Source organism: Mobula birostris, chromosome 8, assembly GCF_030028105.1.
Source record: "Mobula birostris isolate sMobBir1 chromosome 8, sMobBir1.hap1, whole genome shotgun sequence".
In the NCBI taxonomy this organism is placed as follows: domain Eukaryota; kingdom Metazoa; phylum Chordata; class Chondrichthyes; order Myliobatiformes; family Myliobatidae; genus Mobula; species Mobula birostris.
Window position 1 is genome coordinate 149,917,422 of NC_092377.1, and position 21,514 is coordinate 149,938,935.

General features: G+C 42.5%; 1 protein-coding gene across 5 annotated transcripts in view; it reads left to right on the top strand.

Annotated features, from left to right (window-relative positions):
* Window positions 1-21,514, top strand: part of LOC140201838 (anthrax toxin receptor 1-like) — a 281,124-nt gene that overhangs the window by 55,177 nt on the left and 204,433 nt on the right. For all 5 annotated transcript variants that reach the window (XM_072266548.1, XM_072266550.1, XM_072266547.1 and 2 more), the window contains exon 7: window positions 19,308-19,376. In XM_072266548.1, coding sequence (XP_072122649.1) covers window positions 19,308-19,376 — 69 coding nt within the window. The remainder of the gene's footprint in view (window positions 1-19,307; window positions 19,377-21,514) is intronic.

Below are 21,514 nucleotides of genomic sequence, written 5' to 3' on the forward strand. Positions count from 1 at the left end.
CAGAGGAAAGGAGCACCTTACACCTCCTTTAGTGAAGACATGTCACCACCACACCACCCTAATGAATGACGATATGTCCTCTTATTTTGGTCTTGCCTTGTGAAAACATTTTATTGTGTGCCTACTATAGTAAGCATTTTCATATCCTCAAGCTGCCCATTAGGTCAATCCTCAGCTTCTCATTAGAGAAAAGGATGGCTCCCTTTTAAATTCATTAATTTTTCCCATTTGAATTCATGCATTTCAATCTTTGGAATGTTTTTAGTGCATATCTAGCAATTCTAGTTGGGACATTAGCCCTGCTGCCAAGTGAGAAATTATAAATTTATTGAAAAGTAATCAAAAAGTAGGTGCCAGAGTCCGGGATGTTTCTGATTGTGTCCATGATATCTTGAAGCGGGAAGGAGAAAAGCCAGAGGTCGTGGTACATATTGGTACCGATGACATAGGTAGGAAGAGGGAGGAGGTCCTGAAAAAAGTTTACAAGGAGTTAGGAAAGAAGTTGAGAAGCAGGACCTCAAAGGTAGTAATCTCGGGATTACTGCCTGTGCCACGTGACAGTGAGTATAGGAATAGAATGAGGTGGAGGCTGTGTGGCTGAGGGATTGGAGCAGGGGGCAGGGATTCAGGTTTCTGGATCATTGGGACCTCTTCTGGGGCAGGTGTGACCTGTACAAAAAGGACGGGTTGCACTTGAATCCCAAGGGGACCAATATCCTGGTGAGAAGGTTTGCTAAGACTATTGGGGAGAGTTTAAACTAGAATTGCTGGGGGGGTGGGAACTGAACTGAAGTGACAGAGGAAAGGGAGGTTGTCTCACAAATAGAGAAAGTTTGAAGACACTGCGAAAGGGAGGATAGGCAGGTGATAGAGAAGGGACGTGCTTAGTCCGATGGTTTGAGATGTGTCTATTTTAATGCAAGGAGTATCATGAATAAAGCAGATGAGCTTAGAGCGTGGATCAGCACTTGGAGCTATGATGTTGTGGCCATTACAGAGACTTGGATGGTGCAGGGGCAGGAATGGCTACTTCAGGTGCCAGGCTTTAGAAGTTTCAGAAAGGATAGGGATGGAGGCAAAAGAGGTGGGGGCATAGCACTGTTGATCAGAGATAGTGTCACGGCTGCAGAAAAGGAGGAAGTTATGGGAGGGTTGTCTACGGAATCTCTGTGGGTGGAGGTTAGGAATAGGAAGGTGTCAATAACTTTACTAGGTGTTTTTTATAGACCACCCAATAGTTACAGGGACATTGAGGAGCAGATAGGGAGACAGATTCTGGAAAGGAGTAACAATAACAGGGTTGTTGTGGTGGGAGATTTTAATTTCCCAAATATTGATTGGCATCTCCCTAGAGTGAGGGGTTTAGATAGGGTAGAGTTTTTTAGGTGTGTTCAGGAAGGTTTCTTGACACAATAAGTAGATAAGCCTACAAGAGGAGAGGCTGTACTTGATCTGGTATTGGGAAATGAACCTGGCCAGGTGTCAGATCTCTCAGTGGGAGAGCATTTTGGAGATACTGATCACAAGTCTATCTCCTTTACCATAGCATTGGAGAAGGATAGGAACAGACAAGTTAGGGAAACATTTAATTGGAGTATGGGGAACAATGAGGCTATCAGGCAGGAACTTGGAAGCATAAATTGGAAACAGATGTTCTTAGGGAAACATACGGAAGAAATGTGGCAAAAGTTCAAGGGATATTTTCATGGGGTTCTGAGTAGGTATGTTCCAATGAGACATGGAAAGGATGGTCGGGTACAAGATCTGTGGTGCACAAAAGCTGTTTTAAATCTAGACAAGAAAAAAAGAAGAGCTTACGAAAGGTTCAAAAAACTGGGTAATGATATGAATCTGGAAGATTATAAGGCTAGCAGGAAGGAGCTTAAGAGTGAAATTAGGAGAGCCAGACGAGGCCATGAGAAGGCCTTGGCAGACAGCATTAAGGAAAACCCCAAGGCATTCAGAGGATAAGACATGAGAGAATAGGACCAATCAAGTGTGATAATGGAAAAGTGTGTATGGAACCGGAGGAAATAGCAGTGGTACTTAATGAATACTTTGCTTCAGTATTCACTACGGAAAAGGATCTTGGAGATTGCAGGGATGACTCGCAGTGGACTGAAAAGCTTGAGAATGTAGGTATTAAGAAAGAGGATGTGCTGGAGCTTTTGGAAAGCTCAAGTTGGATAAGTCACCGGGACCGGACAGGATGTACCCCAGGCTACTGTGGGAAGCAAGGGAGGAGATTGCTGAGCCTCTGGCAATGATTTTTGCATCATCAATGAGGAGGGGAGAGGTTCCAGAGGATTGGAGTGTTGCGGATATTGTTCCCTTATTCAAGAAAGGGAGTAGGGATAGCCCAGGAAATTATAGGCCAGTGAGTCTTACTTCAGTGATTGGTAAGTTGATGGAGAAGATCCTGAGAGGCAGGAATTATGAACATTTGGAGAGGCATAATATGATTAGGAATAGTCAGCATGGCTTTGTCAAAGGCAGATCATGCCTTACGAGCCTGACTGAATTTTTTGAGGATGTGACAAAGCACATTGATGAAGGTACAGCCGTAGATGTAGTGTATATGGATTTTAGAAGGCGTTTGATAAGGTGCCCCATGCAGGGCTTATTGAGAAAGTAAGGAGGCATGGGATCCAAGGGGATATTGCTTTGTGGATCCAGAACTGGTTGTAGACGGGTCGTATTCTGCATGGAGGCTGGTGACCAGTGGTGTGCCTCAGAGGTCTTCGTGATTTTTATAAATGACCTGGATGAAGAAGTGGAGGGATGGGTTAGTAAATTTGCTGATGACACCAAGGTTGGGGGTGTTGTGGATAGCGTGGAGAGCTGTCAGAGGCTACAATGGGACAGTGATAGGATGCAAAACTGGGCTGAGAAGTGGCAGATGGAGTTCAGCCCAGATAAGGGTGAGGTGGTTCATTTTGGTAGGTCAAATATGATGGCAGAATATAGTATTAATGATAAGACTTTTGGCAGTGTGGAGGATCAGAGGGATGTTGGGGTCCGAGTTCATAGGATTCTCAAAGCTGCTACGCAGGTTGACTCTGTGATTAAGAAAGCATACGGTGCATTGGCCTTCGTCAATTGTGGGATTGAGTTTAGGAGCTGAGAAGTAATGTTGCAGCTATGTTGGACCCTGGTCAGACCCCACTTGGAGTACTGTGCTCATTTCTGGTTGCCTCACTATAGGAAGAATGTGGAAACCATAGAAAGGGTGCAGAAAGGGAGATTTACAAGGATGTTGCCTGGATTGGGGAGCATGCCTTATGAGAATAGGTTGAGTGAACTCGGCCTTTTCTCCTTGGAGCGACAGAGGATGAGAGGTGACTTGATAGAGGTGTACAAGATAATGAGAGGCATTGATCATGTGGATAGCCAGAGGCTTTTCCCCAGGGCTGAAATGGCTAGCACAAGAGGACATAGTTTTAAGGTGCTTGGAAGCAGGTACAGAGGAGATGTCAGGGGTAAGTTTTTTACCCAGAGAGTGGTGAGTGCATGGAGTGGGCTGCCGGCAGCGGTGGTGGAGGCGCAAACGATAGGGTCTTTTAAGAGACTCCTGGATCATTACATGGTGCTTAGAAAAATAGAGGGCTATGGGTAAAGCCTAGGTAGTTCTAAGGTAGGGACATGTCCGGAACAGCTTTGTGGGCTGAAGGGCCTGTATTGTGCTGTATGTTTTCTATGTTTCTATGTTTCTAAGTAAGAGATGAGGGAAGGGAGAGGGTGATAAGACAGCATTATCATATTAATGTAATGTAGATTCCAGGAATCTACTCCTCAGCTGTGAGGCTGTGAGACTGCTCTGGCAGCTACATGCTTCGTGTCTGCAAGCTTCACAGTGATTTGACTAGACTGACTCCTGCCTCAACATGGACCTGGACCTACTGCAATTTGCCTTTCACCATAATAGGTCAATGGCAGATGCAAACTCAATGGCTCTTCATACAGCTTTAGACCACCTGGACAACACAAACACCTATGTCAGGATTCTGTTCATTGACTATAGCTCAGCATTTAATATCATCATTCCCACAATCCTGATTGAGAAGTTACAGAACCTGGGCCTCTGTATCTCCTTCTGCAAATTGGATCATTGACTTCCTAACCCGTGCAGATTGGTGATAGTACTTCCTCCTTGCTGATGATCAACACTGATGCACCTCAGGGGTGTGTGCTTAGCCCACTGCTCTTCTCTCTCTATACCCATGACTGTGTGGCTAGGTATAGCTCAAATGCCATCTATAAATTTGCTGACAATACAACCATTGCTGGTAGAAACTCAGATGGAGACAAGAGGGCATACAAGAGTCAGATATGCCAACTAGTGATGTGGTGTTGCAGCAACAACCCGGCACTCAACGTCAGTAAGACGAAAGAGCTGGTTGTGGACTTCAGGAAGGGTAAGACAAAGAAATACACGTCAATCCTCATAGAGGAGTCAGAAGTGGAGAGAGTGAGCAGTTTCAAGTTCCTGGGTGTCAAGATTTCTGAGGACCTAACTTGGTCTCAACTATAAAGAATTATATGCAATTATAAAGAAGGTAAGTCATCGACTATACTTCATTAGGAGTTTGAAGGGATTTGGTATGTCAACAAGTACACTCAAAAACTTCTATAGATGTACCAGGGAGAGCATTCTAACAGGCTGCATCACTATCTGGTATGGGGGTGCTACTGCACAGGACCGAAAGAAGCTGCAGAAGCTTGTAAATTTAGTCGTTTCTATCTTGGGTACCAGCAATAGAAGCCATAGAAACCATAGAAACATTACAGCGCAGAAACAGGCCTTTTGGCCCTTCTTGGCTGTGCCGAACCATTTTTCTGCCTAGTCCCACTGACCTGCACCTGGACCATATCCCTTCATACAGCTCTCATCCATGTACCCGTCCAAGTTTTTCTTAAATGTTAAAAGTGAGCCTGTATTTACCACTTCATGTGGCAGCTCATTCCACACTCCCACCACCATCTGTGTGAAGAAGCTCCCCCTTATGTTCCCTTTAAACTTTTCCCCCTTCACCCTCAACCCATGTCCTCTGGTTTTTCCTCCCCTAGCCTCAGTGGAAAAAGCCTGCTTGCATTCACTCTACCTATACCCATCATAATTTTATACACCTCTATCAAATCTCCCCTCATTCTTCTACGCTCCAGGGAATAAAGTCCTAACCTATTCAACCTTTCACTGTAACTCAGTTTCTCAAGACCCGGCAACATCCTTGTAAACCTTCTCTGCACTCTTTCAATCTTATTAATATCTTTCCTGTAATTAGGTGACCAAAACTGCACACAATACTCCAAATTCGGCCTCACCAATGTCTTATACAACCTCACCATAACATTTCAACTCCTATATTCAATACTTTGATTTATAAAGGCCGATGTACCAAAAGCTCTCTTTATGACCTTATCTACCTATGACGCCACTTTTAGGGAATTTTGTATCTGTATGCCCAGATCCCTCTGTTCTACTGCACTCCTCAGTGCCCTAGCATTTACCTTGTATGTTCTACCTTGGTTTGTCCTTCCAAAGTGCAATACCTCACACTTGTCTGTATTAAACTCCATCTGCCATTTTTCAGCCCATTTTTCCAGCTGGTCCAAATCCCTCTCCAAGCTTTGAAAACCTTCCTCACTGTCCACTACTCCTCCAATCTTTGTATCATCAGCAAATTTGCTGATCCAGTTTACCACATTATCATCCAGATCATTGATATAGATGACAAATAACAATGGACTCAGCACTGATCCCTGTGGCACACCACTAATCACAGGCCTCCACTCAGAGAAGCAATCCTCCACTACCACTGTCTGGCTTCTCCCATTGAGCCAATGTCTAATCCAATTTATTACCTCTCCATGTATACCTAGCGACTGAATCTTCTGAACTAACCTCCCATGCGGGACCTTGTCAAAGGCCTTACTGAAGTCCATATAGGCAACATCCACTGCCTTCCCTACATCCACGTTCCTGGTAACCTCCTCGAAAAACTCTAATAGATTTGTTAAACATGACCTACCGTGCACAAAGCCATGTTGACTCTCCCTAATAAGTTCCTGTCTATCCAAATACTGGTAGATCCTATCTCGTAGTACTCCTTTCAATAATTTACCTACTACTGATGTCAAACTTACCGGCCTATAATTTCCCAGATTACTTTTTGAACCTTTTTTAAACAAGGGAACAACATGAGCTATCCGCCAATCCTCCGGCACTTCACCCGTGGATACCGGCATTTTAAATATATCTGCCAGGGCCCCTGCAATTTCAACACTAGTCTCCTTCAAGGTCCAAGGGAATACCCTGTCAGGTCCTGGGGATTTATCTACTCTGATTTGCCTCAAGATAGCAAACACCTCCTCCTCTTCAATTTGTATTGGTTCCATGACCTCACTACTTGTTTGCCTTATTTCTATTGACTTCATGCCAGTTTCCTTTGTAAATACAGACGCAAAAAACCTATTTAAAATCTCCGCCATTTCTTTTGGTTCCATACATAGCCGACCACTCTGATCTTAAAGAGGACCAATTTTATTCCTTACTGTATTTTTGCTCTTTATATACCTGTAGAATCTCTTTGGATTATCCTTCACCTTGACTGCCAAAGCAACCTCATGTCTTCTTTTTGCCCTCCTGATTTCTTTCTTATTTTTTGCACTTTTATATATTCCTCAAGTACCTTATTTGCTCCCTGTTTCCTATACATGTTATATATCTCTTCTTCTTTATCAGAGTTCCAGTGTCCCTCGAGAACCAAGGTTCCTTATTCTGATTCACTTTGCCTTTAAACCTGACAGGAACATACAAATTCTGCACTCTCAAAATTTCTCCTTTGAAGGCCACCCACTTACCAATCACATCCTTGCCAGAGAACAACCTGTCCCAATCCACGCTTTTTAGATCCTTTCTGATTTCTTCAAATTTGGCCCTTTTCAAGTTTAGAACCTCAACTCCAGGACCAGATCTATCTTTATCCATGATCAAGTTGAAACTAATGGTGTTATGATCACTGAAACCAAAGTGTTCCCCTACACACACTTCCGTCACCTGTGCTAACTCGTTTCCTAATAGGAAATCTAATATTGCATCCTCTCCAGTTGGTACCTCTATATATTGATTTAGAAAATTTCCTGAACACATTTTACAAACTCTAACCCGTCCAGACCTTTAACAGTTTGGAGTCCCAATCAATATGTGGAAAATTAAAATCCCTTACTAACACAACTTTATGTTTCCTGCAGTTGTCTGCTATCTCTCTGCAGATTTACTCCTCCAATTCTCGCTGACTATTGGGTGATCTATAATACAACCCCATTAATGTGGTCGTGTCTTTCCTGTTTCTCAGCTCCACCCATATGGCCTTGGTAGACAAGCCCTCTAACCTGACCTGCCTGAGCACTGCTGTAACATTTTCCCTGACTAGCAATGCCACCCCACCCCCCCCCACACCTCGATCACGTCTGAAACTTCGGAACCCTGGAACATTAAGCTGCCAGTCTTGCCCCTCCTGTAGCCTAGTTTCACTATTGGCTATAATGTCGTAATTCCATATGTCAATCCACACCCTCAGCTCATCAGCCTTCCCCACAATATTCCTTACACTGAAAAAGACACACTTCAGAAGATTATTATCACCACACACAACCCTTCTGTTTGTGACTTCGCATGAACTTTTAACATCATTTATTTTCACCCCCACTCCACTATCTGCTTTGGCATTTGGTTCCCATCCTCCTGCAAATCTAGTTTAAACCCTCCGCAATAACACTAACAAACCTCCCTGCAAGGATACCCAGGAGATCTTCAAGGAATGGTGTCTCAGAAAGGCAGCATCCATTATTAAGGACCTCCAGCACCCTGAGCATGCCTTTTATTCACTGTTACCATCAGGTAGGAGGTACAGAAGCCTGAAGGCACATTCTCAGCGATTCAGGAACTGAATTCCTCCCCTCCGCCATCCGATTCCTAAATGGACATTGAACCTGTGAACACTACCTCACTTTTTTAATATATATTATTTTTGCTTTTTGCATGATTTTTAATCCATTCAATATACATATATTGTAATTGATTTACTTATTTATCCATTATTATTTTTTTCTTCTTTTTCTATATTATGTATTGCATTGAACTGCTGCTGCTAAGTTAACAACTTTCACAACACATGCTGGTGATGATAAACTGATTCTGATTTGCCAGGCTATGTGATGAATTCAAACGTGGCCTATGGGCCTCCTCCAGCTGCTCTGTGATTCAGCTCTATCGACTCAGTTTGGTTCAGAATGCTGTTGCTTGCTTTCTTGTTTTCATGATTTGTGTTCTTTTTTGTCTTTCTCTGCACATTGGGTGTTGGTCTTTTTTTATTGTTTTTTTTCGGGTTTCTTGCTTTGTGGCTACCTGTAAACAGACAACTCTCAAGGTTGTATAATTTATACATTCTTTGATAATAAATGTAGTTTGAATTCTTTGGAGATTACAACAATGTTCTAAGTAAAGTATTTCATTGCTTTCAATTACATTTGTTGTGTCTTAACCAAAAGCAACCAGCAACCACAGTTAAAAAGAAGGTTTGCATTTATGTAATACCTTTAGCATCCCTTTCATCCTAAACCACTTCCTTGCTAATTCACCACAGTCATTGCTATAATACAGGAAGTGCAGCAGCCATTTTGGCAACAGCAAACTCCCACACATGGCCATCTGATAATGACCAGACCATCTGTTCCTAGTAATGTTTACTGAGGGATAAGCATTGTTCAGGACACCAGGGGTAACTCTCCTGCTTTTCTAAAAAAAATAATGTAATGGAATCTTTCACCTGAGAGAAAGCCTGTTAAATATCTCATCCAGAAGATAGCATGCCTGACAGTGCAATAAACTATGAATTATTGACCTAAATTTTTGGATTGAGGTTCAGGAGAGGGACTGATTCTGGATTCAAAAGCATAAGTGTTGAGCCAGAGAGAGCGCCCACAATTTGACATTGCATGTTGTAATGTTGAATCAGGTTCGCGGGTGCAGCAAGTGAGACAAAAAGTACTGGCTGTGGATAAGTATATTGATCATTTATTTATGAGCAGTAAAAATCTGACCAAACCTTCATGTTCCCCAAGTTACAAAATACTACAAAGCTGAATATTCAACAAACATACTTAGCTAAAAGCACATACAAAGCATGCCTTGCTAATGGTCATGTGCACCACTTGCCTTAAACAAGCGAGGAAAAAGAGAACCTCTCACATGTGCTCTCTATAAATCCAGGATGTTTGAAACTGGACAACATGCGACTAACCAATGGGAAAAGCAGCTGCAATTTCTAAACTATACGATCACAACGGAAGCAATTTTTGACAATCAGAATATGCCACCCCCCCACCCCCATCTCAACCTTTCCACGTACAACAAACTCATCATCCCTGGAACCAGTTGTGGTGAATCATTTCTGCACTCTCTCTGAGGTGTGTGTACTCCTTTCTGGATGAGATAACCAACCGCAGTCACTCACCAGTGTGTTGTGTAACTGCTGTAAGATATTGTTTCCTCTGTCCTCAAATATCCTCAAGATTAAAGCCAACATGCCATTTGCCTTCCAAATTGCTAGCTACATCCATATTTTGGCTTTTAGAGATTGTTACAATGACCAGTTGTATGTCATCATTGCACAACATTTAAAAAATATGTCCCTCATCTCTCTTGAGTGGATAACTTCAAATCTTTCCACGTTATTTTGAATTTACCATATTTTTGCATCTGTAGTCAGCTTTTAGAAGCCTCTCTACATCTTCTTCTGTCTTCCCAATCCTATTTACTCAGACTATCCCTTTGGATATATCGATCTTGAAGCAAAATTGCTATTCCTATGTGGCATGTTGCTTCATGGTCTTTAGCACTGAGTAGGGAAGTTGGGGGGGGCGGAGGGAGGAGAGTTGAGCTGTAGTGATAGGAGATTTATTAGTTAGGGGAACAGAAAGGAGGTTCCCTGGAAGAGAATGAGATTCCCAGATGGTATGTTGGCTCCCGGTGGTAGGGTCTGGGACGTCTTGAATTAAGTCCTCAGCTTTGTTAATTGGGAGGGTGAGCAGCCAGAGGTTGTGGTCCACGTAGGTACCAATGACGTAGGTTGAAGAATAGTGAGAATCTGCAGAGTGAGTTCAGGGAGTTTGATGCTAAGTTAAAGGACAGGACCTCCAGGGTTGTGATCTCAAGATTTCTACTCGTGCCACGTGCTAGTGGGGCCAGAAATAGGAAGATCATACAGTTCTTCCTCTGGCTAACAAGTTGGTGTAGGAGGGAGGGTGTTATATTTTTGGATTATTGGTCTCTCTTCCAGGGAAGGTGGGAACTGTACAGAAGAGACAGTTCGTGTATTAACTGGAGGGTGACTAATATCCAAACGGGAAGATTTACATGGGAAACTAGAGCTGCAGGGGCATGGGAACCAGGGTGCCAGAGCACAGGCTGTGGAGACAGATGTGAACACCTCAGACAAAGTCAGGAATCAAGAGGTTGAGCTTGGTGTGATGAATGTTCTGAGTTGTGTATATTTCAATGCAAGAAGTATTGTAGCAAAGTCGGATGAGCTCAGGGCACAGATCAACACCTCGAATTATGATATTGTAGCTATTAGTGATACTTGGTTGCAGGAGGGTCAGGACTGGCTGCTCAATATTCCGGGGTTCCGTTGTTTTACATGCAACAGAGCAGAAGGGATCGTAGGGATAGTGGTGATGTTTCTAGACATGGCACTGATCAATCAAGACAGATTGGAGAACTAATCTAGTAAGGCTTTATGGGTGGAACTGAGAAACAAGAAAGGTATTCCAATCACAAACAAGAGAAAGTTTGCAGATGCTGGAAATCCAAGCATCATACATAAAATGCTGGAGGAACTCTGCAGGCCAGGCAGCATCTATGCCTGGCCTTCTGAGTTCCTCCAGAATAAGAAAGGTATGACCATGTTAGTGGGGCTATATTATAGACCGTCCAACAGTCTGCAGAATTTAGAGGAACACATTGACAGCGAGATCTCAGACTATTGCAAGAAACATAAGACCATAAGATCATAAGACATAGGAGCAGAATTAGGCCATTTGGCCCATCGTGTCCTCTCCGCCATTCGATCATGGTCGATCCTTTTTTTCTATCTCCTCCTCAACCCCAGTTCCCGGCCTTCTCCTGGTAACCTTTGATGCCATGTCCAATCAAGAACCTTTCACTCCAATGACCTGGCCTCCACAGCTGCATGTGGCAACAAATTCCACAAATTCATCACCCTTTGGCTAAAGAAATTTCTCTGCATCTCTGTTTTGAAAGGGCGCCCCTCTATCCTGAGGCTCTGCCCTCTTGTCGTAGACTCTCCTACAATGAGAAACATCCTTTCCATATCTACTCTGTTTAGGCCTTTCAACATTCGAAAAGTTTCAATGAGATCCACCCCCCCCCCATCCTTCTGAATTCCAGCGAGTACAGACCCAGAGCCATCAAACGTTCGTCGTTGGATAACCCTTTCATTCCTGGAATCATCCTTATGAACCTCCTCTGGATTCTCTCCAATGCCAGCTCATCTTTTCTAAGATAAGGGGCCCAAAACTGTTCACAATACTCAAGGTGAGACCTCACCAGTGCCTTATAAAGCCTCAGTATCCATCCTTGCTCTTGTATTCTAGACCTCTTAAAATGAATGCTAACATGGCACTTGCCTTCCTCACTACCAACTTAACTTGCAGGTTAACCTTCAGGGTGTTCTACACGAGAATTCCCAAGTCCTTCTGCATCTCAGATTCCTGGATTTTTTTCATATTTAGAAAATAGTCCACACATTTATTTCTATGACCAAAGTGCATGACCATGCATTTTTCAATATTGTATTTCATTTGCCACTTCCTTGCCCATTCTCTTAATCTGTCTGTCCTTCTGTATCCTACTTGATTCCTCAGCTACCTGCTGCTCCACCAATTTTCGTATCATCTGCAAACTTGACAACAAAGCCATCTATTCCATCATCTAAATCATTCATATACAGTGTAAAAAGAAGTCGTCCCAACACTGACCACTAGTCACTGGCAGCCAACCAGAAAATGATCCTTTTATTCCCACTCGCTTCCTCCTACCAATCAGCCAATGCTCTAACCATGTTAGTAACTGTCCTGTAGCTCTTAACTTGGTAAGCAGCCTCATGTGTGTCACCTTGTCAAAGGCCTTCTAAAAGTACTAATTTACAAGGTTCACTCTCTGACTGGAGGCCTGTGACAAGTGGAGTGTCACAGGGATCGGTGCTAGATCTGTTGTTGTTTGTCATCTTTATCAATAATCTGGATGATAATGTGGTTAACTGGATCAACAAATTTTCGGATGACACCAAGATTGTGGTTGAAGTGAACAGCAGGGAAGACTATCACAGCTTGCAGTGGGTTCTGGGCCAGCTTGAAAAATGGGCTGAAACATGGCAGGTAGAATTTAATGCAGAGCAGTATGAGGTGTTGCACTTTGGTAAAATCAACCAAGATAGGTCTTACACAGTGAACGGTAGGGCACCAAGGAGTGGGGTAGAACAAAGGGATATGGGAATGCATTCATTGAAAGTGACGGCACAGGCAGATAGGGTCATAAAGAAAGTTTTTGGCATATTGGCCTGCATAAATCAAAGTGTTGAGTGCAGGCGATGGGATGTTATGTTGACATTGTACAAGACAATTTTTGAAGCCTAATGTGCAGTATTGTGTGCAGCTTTTGTCACCTGCCTATCGGAAAGATGTAGGTAAGGTGGAAAGAATACAGTGAAAATTTACAAGGATGCTGCTGGGACTGGAGGACCTGAGTTATACAGAAAGATTGAATAAGTTAGGACTTTATTCCGTGGAACTTAGAAGATTGAGGGGAAATTTGCTAGAGGTATACAAAATTATAAAGGATATAGATAGGGTAAATGCAAGCAGACTTTTCCCACTGAGGTTTGGTGGATCTACAACTAGAGGTCATGGGTTAAGTGTGAAAGGTGAAAAGTTTAAGGGAACATAAGGGGAAATTTTTCATTCAGAGTGTCATGAGAATGTGGAATCAGCGGCTAGTGCAAGTGTAATCTTGATTTCAACATTTAGGCAAAGTTTGGAGAGGTACATGGATGGTTGTGGTTTGGAGGGGTATGGTCCCGGTGCAGGTCGATGGGACTAGGCAGCTTAAATGCTTCGGCACGGACTAAATGGCGTAAAGGGCCTGTTTCTGTACTTTTTACTATGACTCTATATAAACTTGTTTAAAGGTAAATCCAGTCTCTACAGATTGATGCACAGTTCTTTTCCTCTCTTTTTTCCTGTAACCTGGTATTCCTGATTTATCTCCTCTCCATTTTATTATTCCTCTAGACATACATCATCATCTCCCCCATACCATTCAACGTCTCCTGCTCTTCACCCTAATGACAGACCTCCCCTTTCGTCTTCTCTGCTCCTCCTCCTTTTTCCGCAGCTCAACTCTTCATGAAATCACAAAATTTGTCTGGGAAATTGGGGCCTGATTTTGAAGCTAAAAACTCTTGGAATGCGGCAACCACTGATATTTTGCTTGTAAGATAATAGTAGTAGGCAGCCGTCGATCCTAGGGATCATAGGTTTGCACCTCTGGTGGACGTGTCCTCTCCAGGGCACAAGCCTGGGCAGGAAGATTTGAAGAACCGCCTGTTGCCCATGTAGAGGGATCCCTCTCTCCATGTCACTGATGTAGTCCAAGGGAAGGGCAAGTGCCAATACAGCTTGGCACCAATGACGTCGCAGAGGTTGCCAGGGTGAAGTTGTAAACAACATCAAACAGCCTTAGGGACCTCAGCTCCGATTTCTTCCTCAGGGTTTACTCCCGAAGCCTTTCCCATGGGTGGGTATGGCTGCGAGGCAGCGGAGGTTTAAAATCAGAGTTTTCCTTCTCCTAGGCGGGCTGACCAAGGCTGATGAGCCCCACTTGCCCAAAGCAATTAGTTTTGAGGTACCAGTGGTCCGCCTTTGCCGCTTCTCTCGTCACTAGAAACAGTTCCACTGGGCCTAGTAGCTAAGCCACACATGAAAGCCAAGAGCTGGACTTGGTTGTCAGAGGCTGTTAGAGTCGCATGCCCTTTGGAGCACTTTATAGGTAGTGGGCACTTATCCCCACTACCACCCCTGGCTGTGACAACTTTAGGGTAATATATCTGGAAATTAAGTATTATGATTAATGATGTCAGTAGTTATTTAGTAGAAGATATACAACAGGCCATTTCAAATGTTGTTGCAAAACTGTAAAAGTTTTAACTCCCAATTACCATGAACCCAAAATGTTAATTGTCTTTATTTCCTCATTGTTGCTCCCTTAGTTGCTGAATATTTACAGTAATTTTTATTTATATTTATGCATTTTTCCTAATTTAGTACAGAGTTTAATTCACATTTTAAATGAATGTTCTAATATAAATAGCATTTAATTTGCTCGTATTATCTGGCAAAAAATATCCCAAAATTGCCACAACCCAAAGCTTAACGATTCCTTAACAGTTCCCAAATCCCTGACAAATTTTCCAATGCTTTGGAAAATTTTGCATGCATGAAATTAAATGGTGCTGTTGGTGAATTGGGGTACCAAAACTAATCCTTGCACAGCAGTAACTCAAGGAGATAAGTTGTCTATTTATGATGAAATGAGTTTGTGGGTGTCTTTTCTTTGCTTCTAACCTACAGTGTATACCAAAGCTTGGAATGATGGCTTGGACTTGCTGGCAATGACTGATTATTGCAGTAATTCATCCATAAAAATAATAAGAAAGCAAAGTTTGAATTCTAGAAGAAAAGAGAAGTTGGAAATTGCAATGAATTATTTTTAAATTTGTATATTGGTTTATTATTTTCACATGTACTAAGTACAGTGAAAAACTTGTCATGATTACTGTTCATATACATCTATTCATTACATCAGTGCATTGTATTAGTACAAGTGCAGAATTAAGTTGTTACACTTACAGAGGTGCAGTGCAGGTGGACAATAATTAGATTAGATTAGATTAGGTTCAACTTTATTGTCATTGTGCCAAATACAGATACAAAGCCAATGAAATGCAGTTAGCATCTAACCAGAAATGCAAAGAATAGTCTTATTTACAAAATAACTGTGAATAAAAAGTAAATGCTACAGCACACAAATATAAAAGTACTCAGACAGTACAATATGGGTGCAATACTGTTTAGCGCTGTGATGAGAGGTTCAGCAGGGTCACAGCCTCAGGGAAGAAGCCCTTCCTGTGCCTGCTGGTGCGGGAGCGGAGGCTCCTGTAGCGCCTACCGGATGGGAGGAGAGTAAAAAGTCCATGGTTAGGGTGAGATGCATCCTTGATAATGCTTATCGCCCTGCCCAGGCAGCATTTATGGTGCCTGGGCACCGTAAGGTGCAGGGACATAATGCTGAACACACACAAAATGCTGGAGGAGCTCAGCAGTTCATGTTGCATCTGTGTAGGTAAATGAACAGTCAGGTTTTTGGGCTGAGACCTTTCACTGGGACTTCACCAGTCTCTTGTGGCTCCAGATTGTAGGGTCGAGCGTCCATCTTGTGGTTCTAGGGAAGTTCAATAGTGTTTTAACAGCAGGATTGAGTCTGGTGGTATGTGCTTTTAGGCTTTTATATTTTGGAGGTGGGGAGAAGAGAGAATGTTAGGGTCTTTGATTATGCTAGCTGCTTTACGAAGACAGTGAGAAAAGTGTAGACAGAGACCATGGAATGGAGGCTGGTTTACATGATGTTCTGACATCGGTTCGCAACTATTTGCGGTTTCTTGTAATCACAGGCAGAGAATTTGCCATGCTAATGCATCTGAATAGGATGTTTTCTATGCATTGATAAAAATTGATGGGGGTCAAAGAGTCTTGCCAAATTTCTTTCACCTCCTGAGCATTGGTGAGCTTTCTTGGACATGGCATCGACATGGTTGGGCCAGGACAGGCTTTTGGTTCACTCTTCAGAAGGTGAAGCTTTCAGCCCTCAACCTCATCACTACTGGTGTAAACAGAAGCATGTGCACTGCCCCTGCATCTTGAAGTTAATGACCAGCTCACTTGTTTTGCTGACATTGGGGGGAGGATTGTTGTCATGACACCATGTCACTTGGTTCCCCCTCTCCTTCCTGGTACTTCGAATCATTATTTGAGATTCAGCTCACTACAGGAGTATCATCAGCAAACTTGCAGATGGAGCTAGAGTCAAATTTAGCAGTGTGGTCATGAGTGTATATGGAGTTGAGTAGGTGGCTGAGGATGAAGATTTGTGAGGTGATACAGTCTATTATTACAGATTGCCATCTGTTGATCAGGAAGTCATGGGTCCACAAACAAAGGGAGTTGTTGAATCCCAGGTCTAGGAGTTTGGAGATTAATTTACTGTTTCAGAGATGATTGCAGATCCATGGACCTATTTGGTAGTAGGCAAATTGAAGAGGATCGAGGTTGTCTGGGAGGCTGAAGTTAATGTGTTCCATTACAGCCTCTCAAAGCACTTCACAATAGTGGATGTCAGAGCCACTGGGTGGTATCCATTAAGGCATTTACCTTGTTATTCATAGATGTTGGGATGATTGTAGTCTTCTTAAAATGGTGGGAAGCACAGATTGAAAGAGGGAGTGATTAAAAGTGTCCGAAAATGACCCTACCAGCTGATCTGTGCATGATCTAAGGACGTGGCCAGGAACATCTTCCAGGCCAGATCCTTTTCATGGGTTCACTCTCTAGAAGACTGATCACAGTCTGTTCAGTCAGCTCCAACATGGGCACTTGTCTAAGGTAGAAGGAGATGAGTTATTAACTTCAAACTTTCTGCATAATCGCTCAAAGTGTTGAACTGCACATGCATGTAAAGAGAGCTGTATAACTCATCTCCTTCTACCTTATCTCCTTCAACACTGCTCATCTGGAGCACATAGTTGCCGTTGTTGGAATCCTACTGAATTCTGCGGTTGCCTTGATACTTTATACTAAACTTTACTTTATTGTTGCCAAACAATTGATACTAGAGTGTGCAATCATCACAGCGCTCCCTGGAGTACAAATCAATAGTAAATAGTAAAAATTTAAATTATAAATCGTAAATAGAAAATAGAAAAGGGCAAGTAAGGTAGTGCAAAAACTGAGAGGCAGGTCCGGATATTTGGAGGGTATGGCCCAGATCCGGGTCAGGATCCATTCAGCAGTCTTATCACAGTTGGAAAGAAGCGGTTCCCAAATCTGCCCATACGAGTCTTCAAGCTCCTGAGCCTTCTCCCGGAGGGAAGAGGGACGAAAAGTGTGTTGGCTAGGTGGGCCGTGTTCTTGATTATCCTGGCAGTACTGCTCCGACAGCATGCAGTGTAAAGTGAGTCCAAGGCTGGTTGATTGGTTCATGGCCAGTGGATAATGGTAGCCATTTCCATTTCTCTTTTGCATCTGTGGCTGTAGCTGGTCCAAAGTAGGTCTTTGTTCAAAATGTAAGGCTTGTTAACATATTTGTATGCATGTTGTATGCCTCAGCAAGATTCACACAATTAATTTCGTCTGGATTGAAAACAAACTGAGAAACCCATTCCTTCCCAGCGACATCTAAGAGCAGAAACAGATCTACTAATTCAGTTTCTGGATCATTTGTCACTTCTACAAATCACTACTTTCAATTCTCCATATATTTTCTATTTTTAAGATGGACCAGAAGCATCTTTTCCCTTACTCTCGTTTGATTTCTTTTGTTCTATCATGATCACGTCTCCTTGCAGTTAGGTGCAGTTTTGTATTCATAATTTCAGTTGAGAAAAGTGTGTTACTTGGAAATTTAACAACCAAGATTTAGGAGACACTTACTCATATTTTATATTTTCTTGTGATATGGAGGGAGGCCAGTCAGCACATTGTCATCAGATTTCTGAATGGATGTTGAACCCATGAACACAACATTTTGTTCTCTTATTGCACTACATATTTAATTTAACTTTATATATATGCTTTCTGTAATTTATGGTTTATGTTATTATGTATTGCAATGTACTGAGTCATTGCCTGCGCCGGAGAGCAATTCCAGCACTCTGATTTTTTTCATGATTACCTATAATCTCTCACATGGCCATCAACTCCTCCAACCTACACTAAGGATAATTTAATTAAGCTGCCAACCAACACCTCTGTGGGATAAAGAGGAAACAAGAATATCTGATACAAATCCACAGGGTGACAGGGTGGGGTGCAAACTCCTTGCATAATGACTGAGACCTCTAAGGTTGGAGTGAATGGGGAGAAGACTACCTTATAACTAATGAATGCCCTGAAGTCAGGCATTCTTTACCTGAGGGTGATCTGTCGTGATGAGACAAAGAGATCAGTTACTGGGTCAAACATATGTTTCTTTTAGGGGAGCTAGGATTTTACTTGGAGGCTGTGTAATCTCAGTTATGCGACAATTGGGGTAGGGCAGCGGTCCTCAACCACCGGGCTGCGGACCAGTACTGGGCCGCAAAGCATGTGCTTCCGGGCCACGAGGAAACGATATGAGTCAACTGCACCTTTCCTCATTCCCTGTCACACACTGTTGAACTTGAACATAGGGTTGCCAACTGTCCTGTATTTGCCAGGACATCCCGTATATTGGGCTAAATTGGTTTGTCCCATACGGGACCACCCTTGTCCCATATTTCCCCCGCTAAGGTAGAGCGTTCCTATGAAGCCTTTCGTGCTGAAATGGCGTGAAGCAAAGAAGCAATTACCATTAATTTATATGGGAAAAATTTTTGAGCATTCCCAGTCACAAAAAATAACCTACCAAATCATACCAAATAACACATAAAAACGAAAATAACACTAACATATAGTAAAAGCAGGAATGATATGATAAATACACAGCCTATATAAAGTAAAAATAATGTATGTACAGTGTGGTTGGGAAGATGAAGGCAAAACCGATTTGTGGAAAAAATTGGCACGTACACGCATGCACACACAGGTGCCCGCGCAAGGCTTCATGGTCATCGTAGTTTTTCTCGGAGTAAAGTGTCCTGGCATTTGACTGCTAATTTTGTCCCTTATTTGGGAGTGAGAAAGTTGGCAACCCTAACTGTAAAAGACCTGCTGAGGTGAGTTTAACCCTACTTGAACATCACCCCCCTCCAACTCCCCGGTCGGCCAGTCCACAAGAATATTGTCAATATTAAACCGGCCTGCGGTGCAAGAAAGGTTGGAGACCCCTGGGGTAGAGAATTGTTGTAAAAATACTTGCCTGCAGGTATTCAGTTGATGAATTACAACTTCTTTATGCTGTCTCTTTTCTTCCCCAGGCTAACCGCTCTCGAAGTCTTGGAGCAACAATCTACTGTGTTGGTGTCAAAGATTTCAATGAAACCCAGGTGTGTTTGGTCACTTTTACCTACCAAATTAAGGCAAAAATTTGTACCGATGCATACCAAGTAAACTTATGCAGGCACTCGGTGACTGAGAAGATCAGTAAAAAAATAAGTAGATCCTGGTTTTGATTTCCATGTTTGAAGCAAAGTTCAAAAATAACATTAAAAAGACACTGGAAATCATTGGGTATGACCACAACTTTTCATAATGGCTCATAGTACTGATTTAAAAATCCTGTCTATTTTGATGTAAAAATATTCTCTTAATTATCAACATTATGAGTAAGTATTTTTGAGCTGATCTGCTCCAAATGGCACATTCTAAATTATTTGAGAGGTGGAATTAGGCAAAATATTTCTACATTCAGTGGCCACTTGGTTAGTTACATCCTGTTCCTAATAAAGTGGCCACTGAGTATATGTTCTTGGTCTTCTGCTGCTGTAGCCCATCCAGTTCAAGGTTCAATGTGTTCTGCATTCAGAGATGCTCTTTTCCACACCGCTGTTGTAATGCATGGTTATTTGAGTTACTGTTGCCTTCCCGTCAGCTTGAACCACTGGCCATTCGCCTCTGACCTCTCTCATTAACAGAACTGCTCCCCGCTGGATGTATTCCGTTCTTTCCTATAAACTCTAGAGAATGTTGTGCGTGAAAATCCCAAAAGATCAGCAATTTCTTGTATACTCAAACCACCCCATCTGGCACCAACAATCACAGTCAAACACCATGGTCAAAATTGAAAAACTTTAAAGTGCATTCATTATCAAAATACATACAGTATATACAACCTTGATATTCATCTTCTTGCAAGCATCCACAAAACAAAGAAATGTAATAGAATCCATGAGAAAAACCCACACAAAAGACCATTAAACATCAATTGTGTACAAAAAAAGAACAAATTCTGCAAACAATTTAAAAAAAGCCATCAAATAATGTACAGGACATGAACTGCAGAAACCTCAAAAGTGAGTCCACAGCTACAGAGTCAGTTCAGCACCGAAGCCTGTAAAGTCTCATGGAGTAGAGCACTGAACATCATTTTTTCCCAATCTTTTTAACCTGCTCTGGTGTTTAAATCAGATTCTTTTTCACTCTTGGTCCCTGATCCCTTCACTTCAGTCTAGCCCCAATCCGACGTCCAGCACTTGAGAGTGCAGATCGCTGAATCCTTCAGGATATTGCAAAAACACCAGATGATATAGACAATTCAAAAGCATAACTTCAAAAGGGAAATAAAAGGCGGTGGATTACAGTGATTATAGTCCAGAAGAGTATATTTAGTAGACTAGTTAGTAGATGCTCGCAAACCATTGCTGCCTCTCTTGCTATCTTGGCAAAGTCGAAGTCATGAAGTCGTAGCAAAGTATAGCACAGAAACAAGCCCTTTGGCCCATCTAGTCCATGCCAAACCATTCAAACTGCCTACTCCCACTGACCTGCACCAGGACTATACCCCTACCAACAACGTACCTATCCAAACTTTTCTTAAACGTTGAAATCAGGCTACCATGCACAACTTGGCAGCTTGTTCCACACCCTTACAACCCTCTGAACGAAGAAGTTTCCCTTCATGTTACCCTTAAATTTTTCACCTTTCACTCTTAACCCATGACCTTTAGTTGTACTCCCACCCAACCTCAGTGAAAAAAGCCAGCTTGCATTTATACTACCTATACCCCTCATAATTTTGTATACCTCCATCAAATCTCCTCTCAATCTTCTATGTTCCAAGCAATAAAGTCCTAACCTATTTAATCTTCTCTTATAACCCAGGTCCTCCAGACCTGGCAACATCTTTCTAAATTTTCTCTGTACTCTTTCAATCTTTCTTACATCCTTCCTGTAGGTCAGAAAAAGATAAATTTCCTCTTCGTGCCTTCAGTCGCATCAGGTGGCAACTATGCCATTTCTTTAGCATTTGTCTGTATTTGAGGCTGAGTTGCTAGCTCGGTGCTCAAACCAGCATGGGTGGAACTTGAGCAAGCAGACAACTAGATTCCAACCCCAGATCTCTCACGCCGAAGTACAGGTGCAGATACCACTAGGTGACCAAAGCTACACTCAACACTCCAAAATTAGGTACAGACAAGAGAAAATATGCAGCTGCCGGAAATCCAAGCAACACATAAAATAGTGG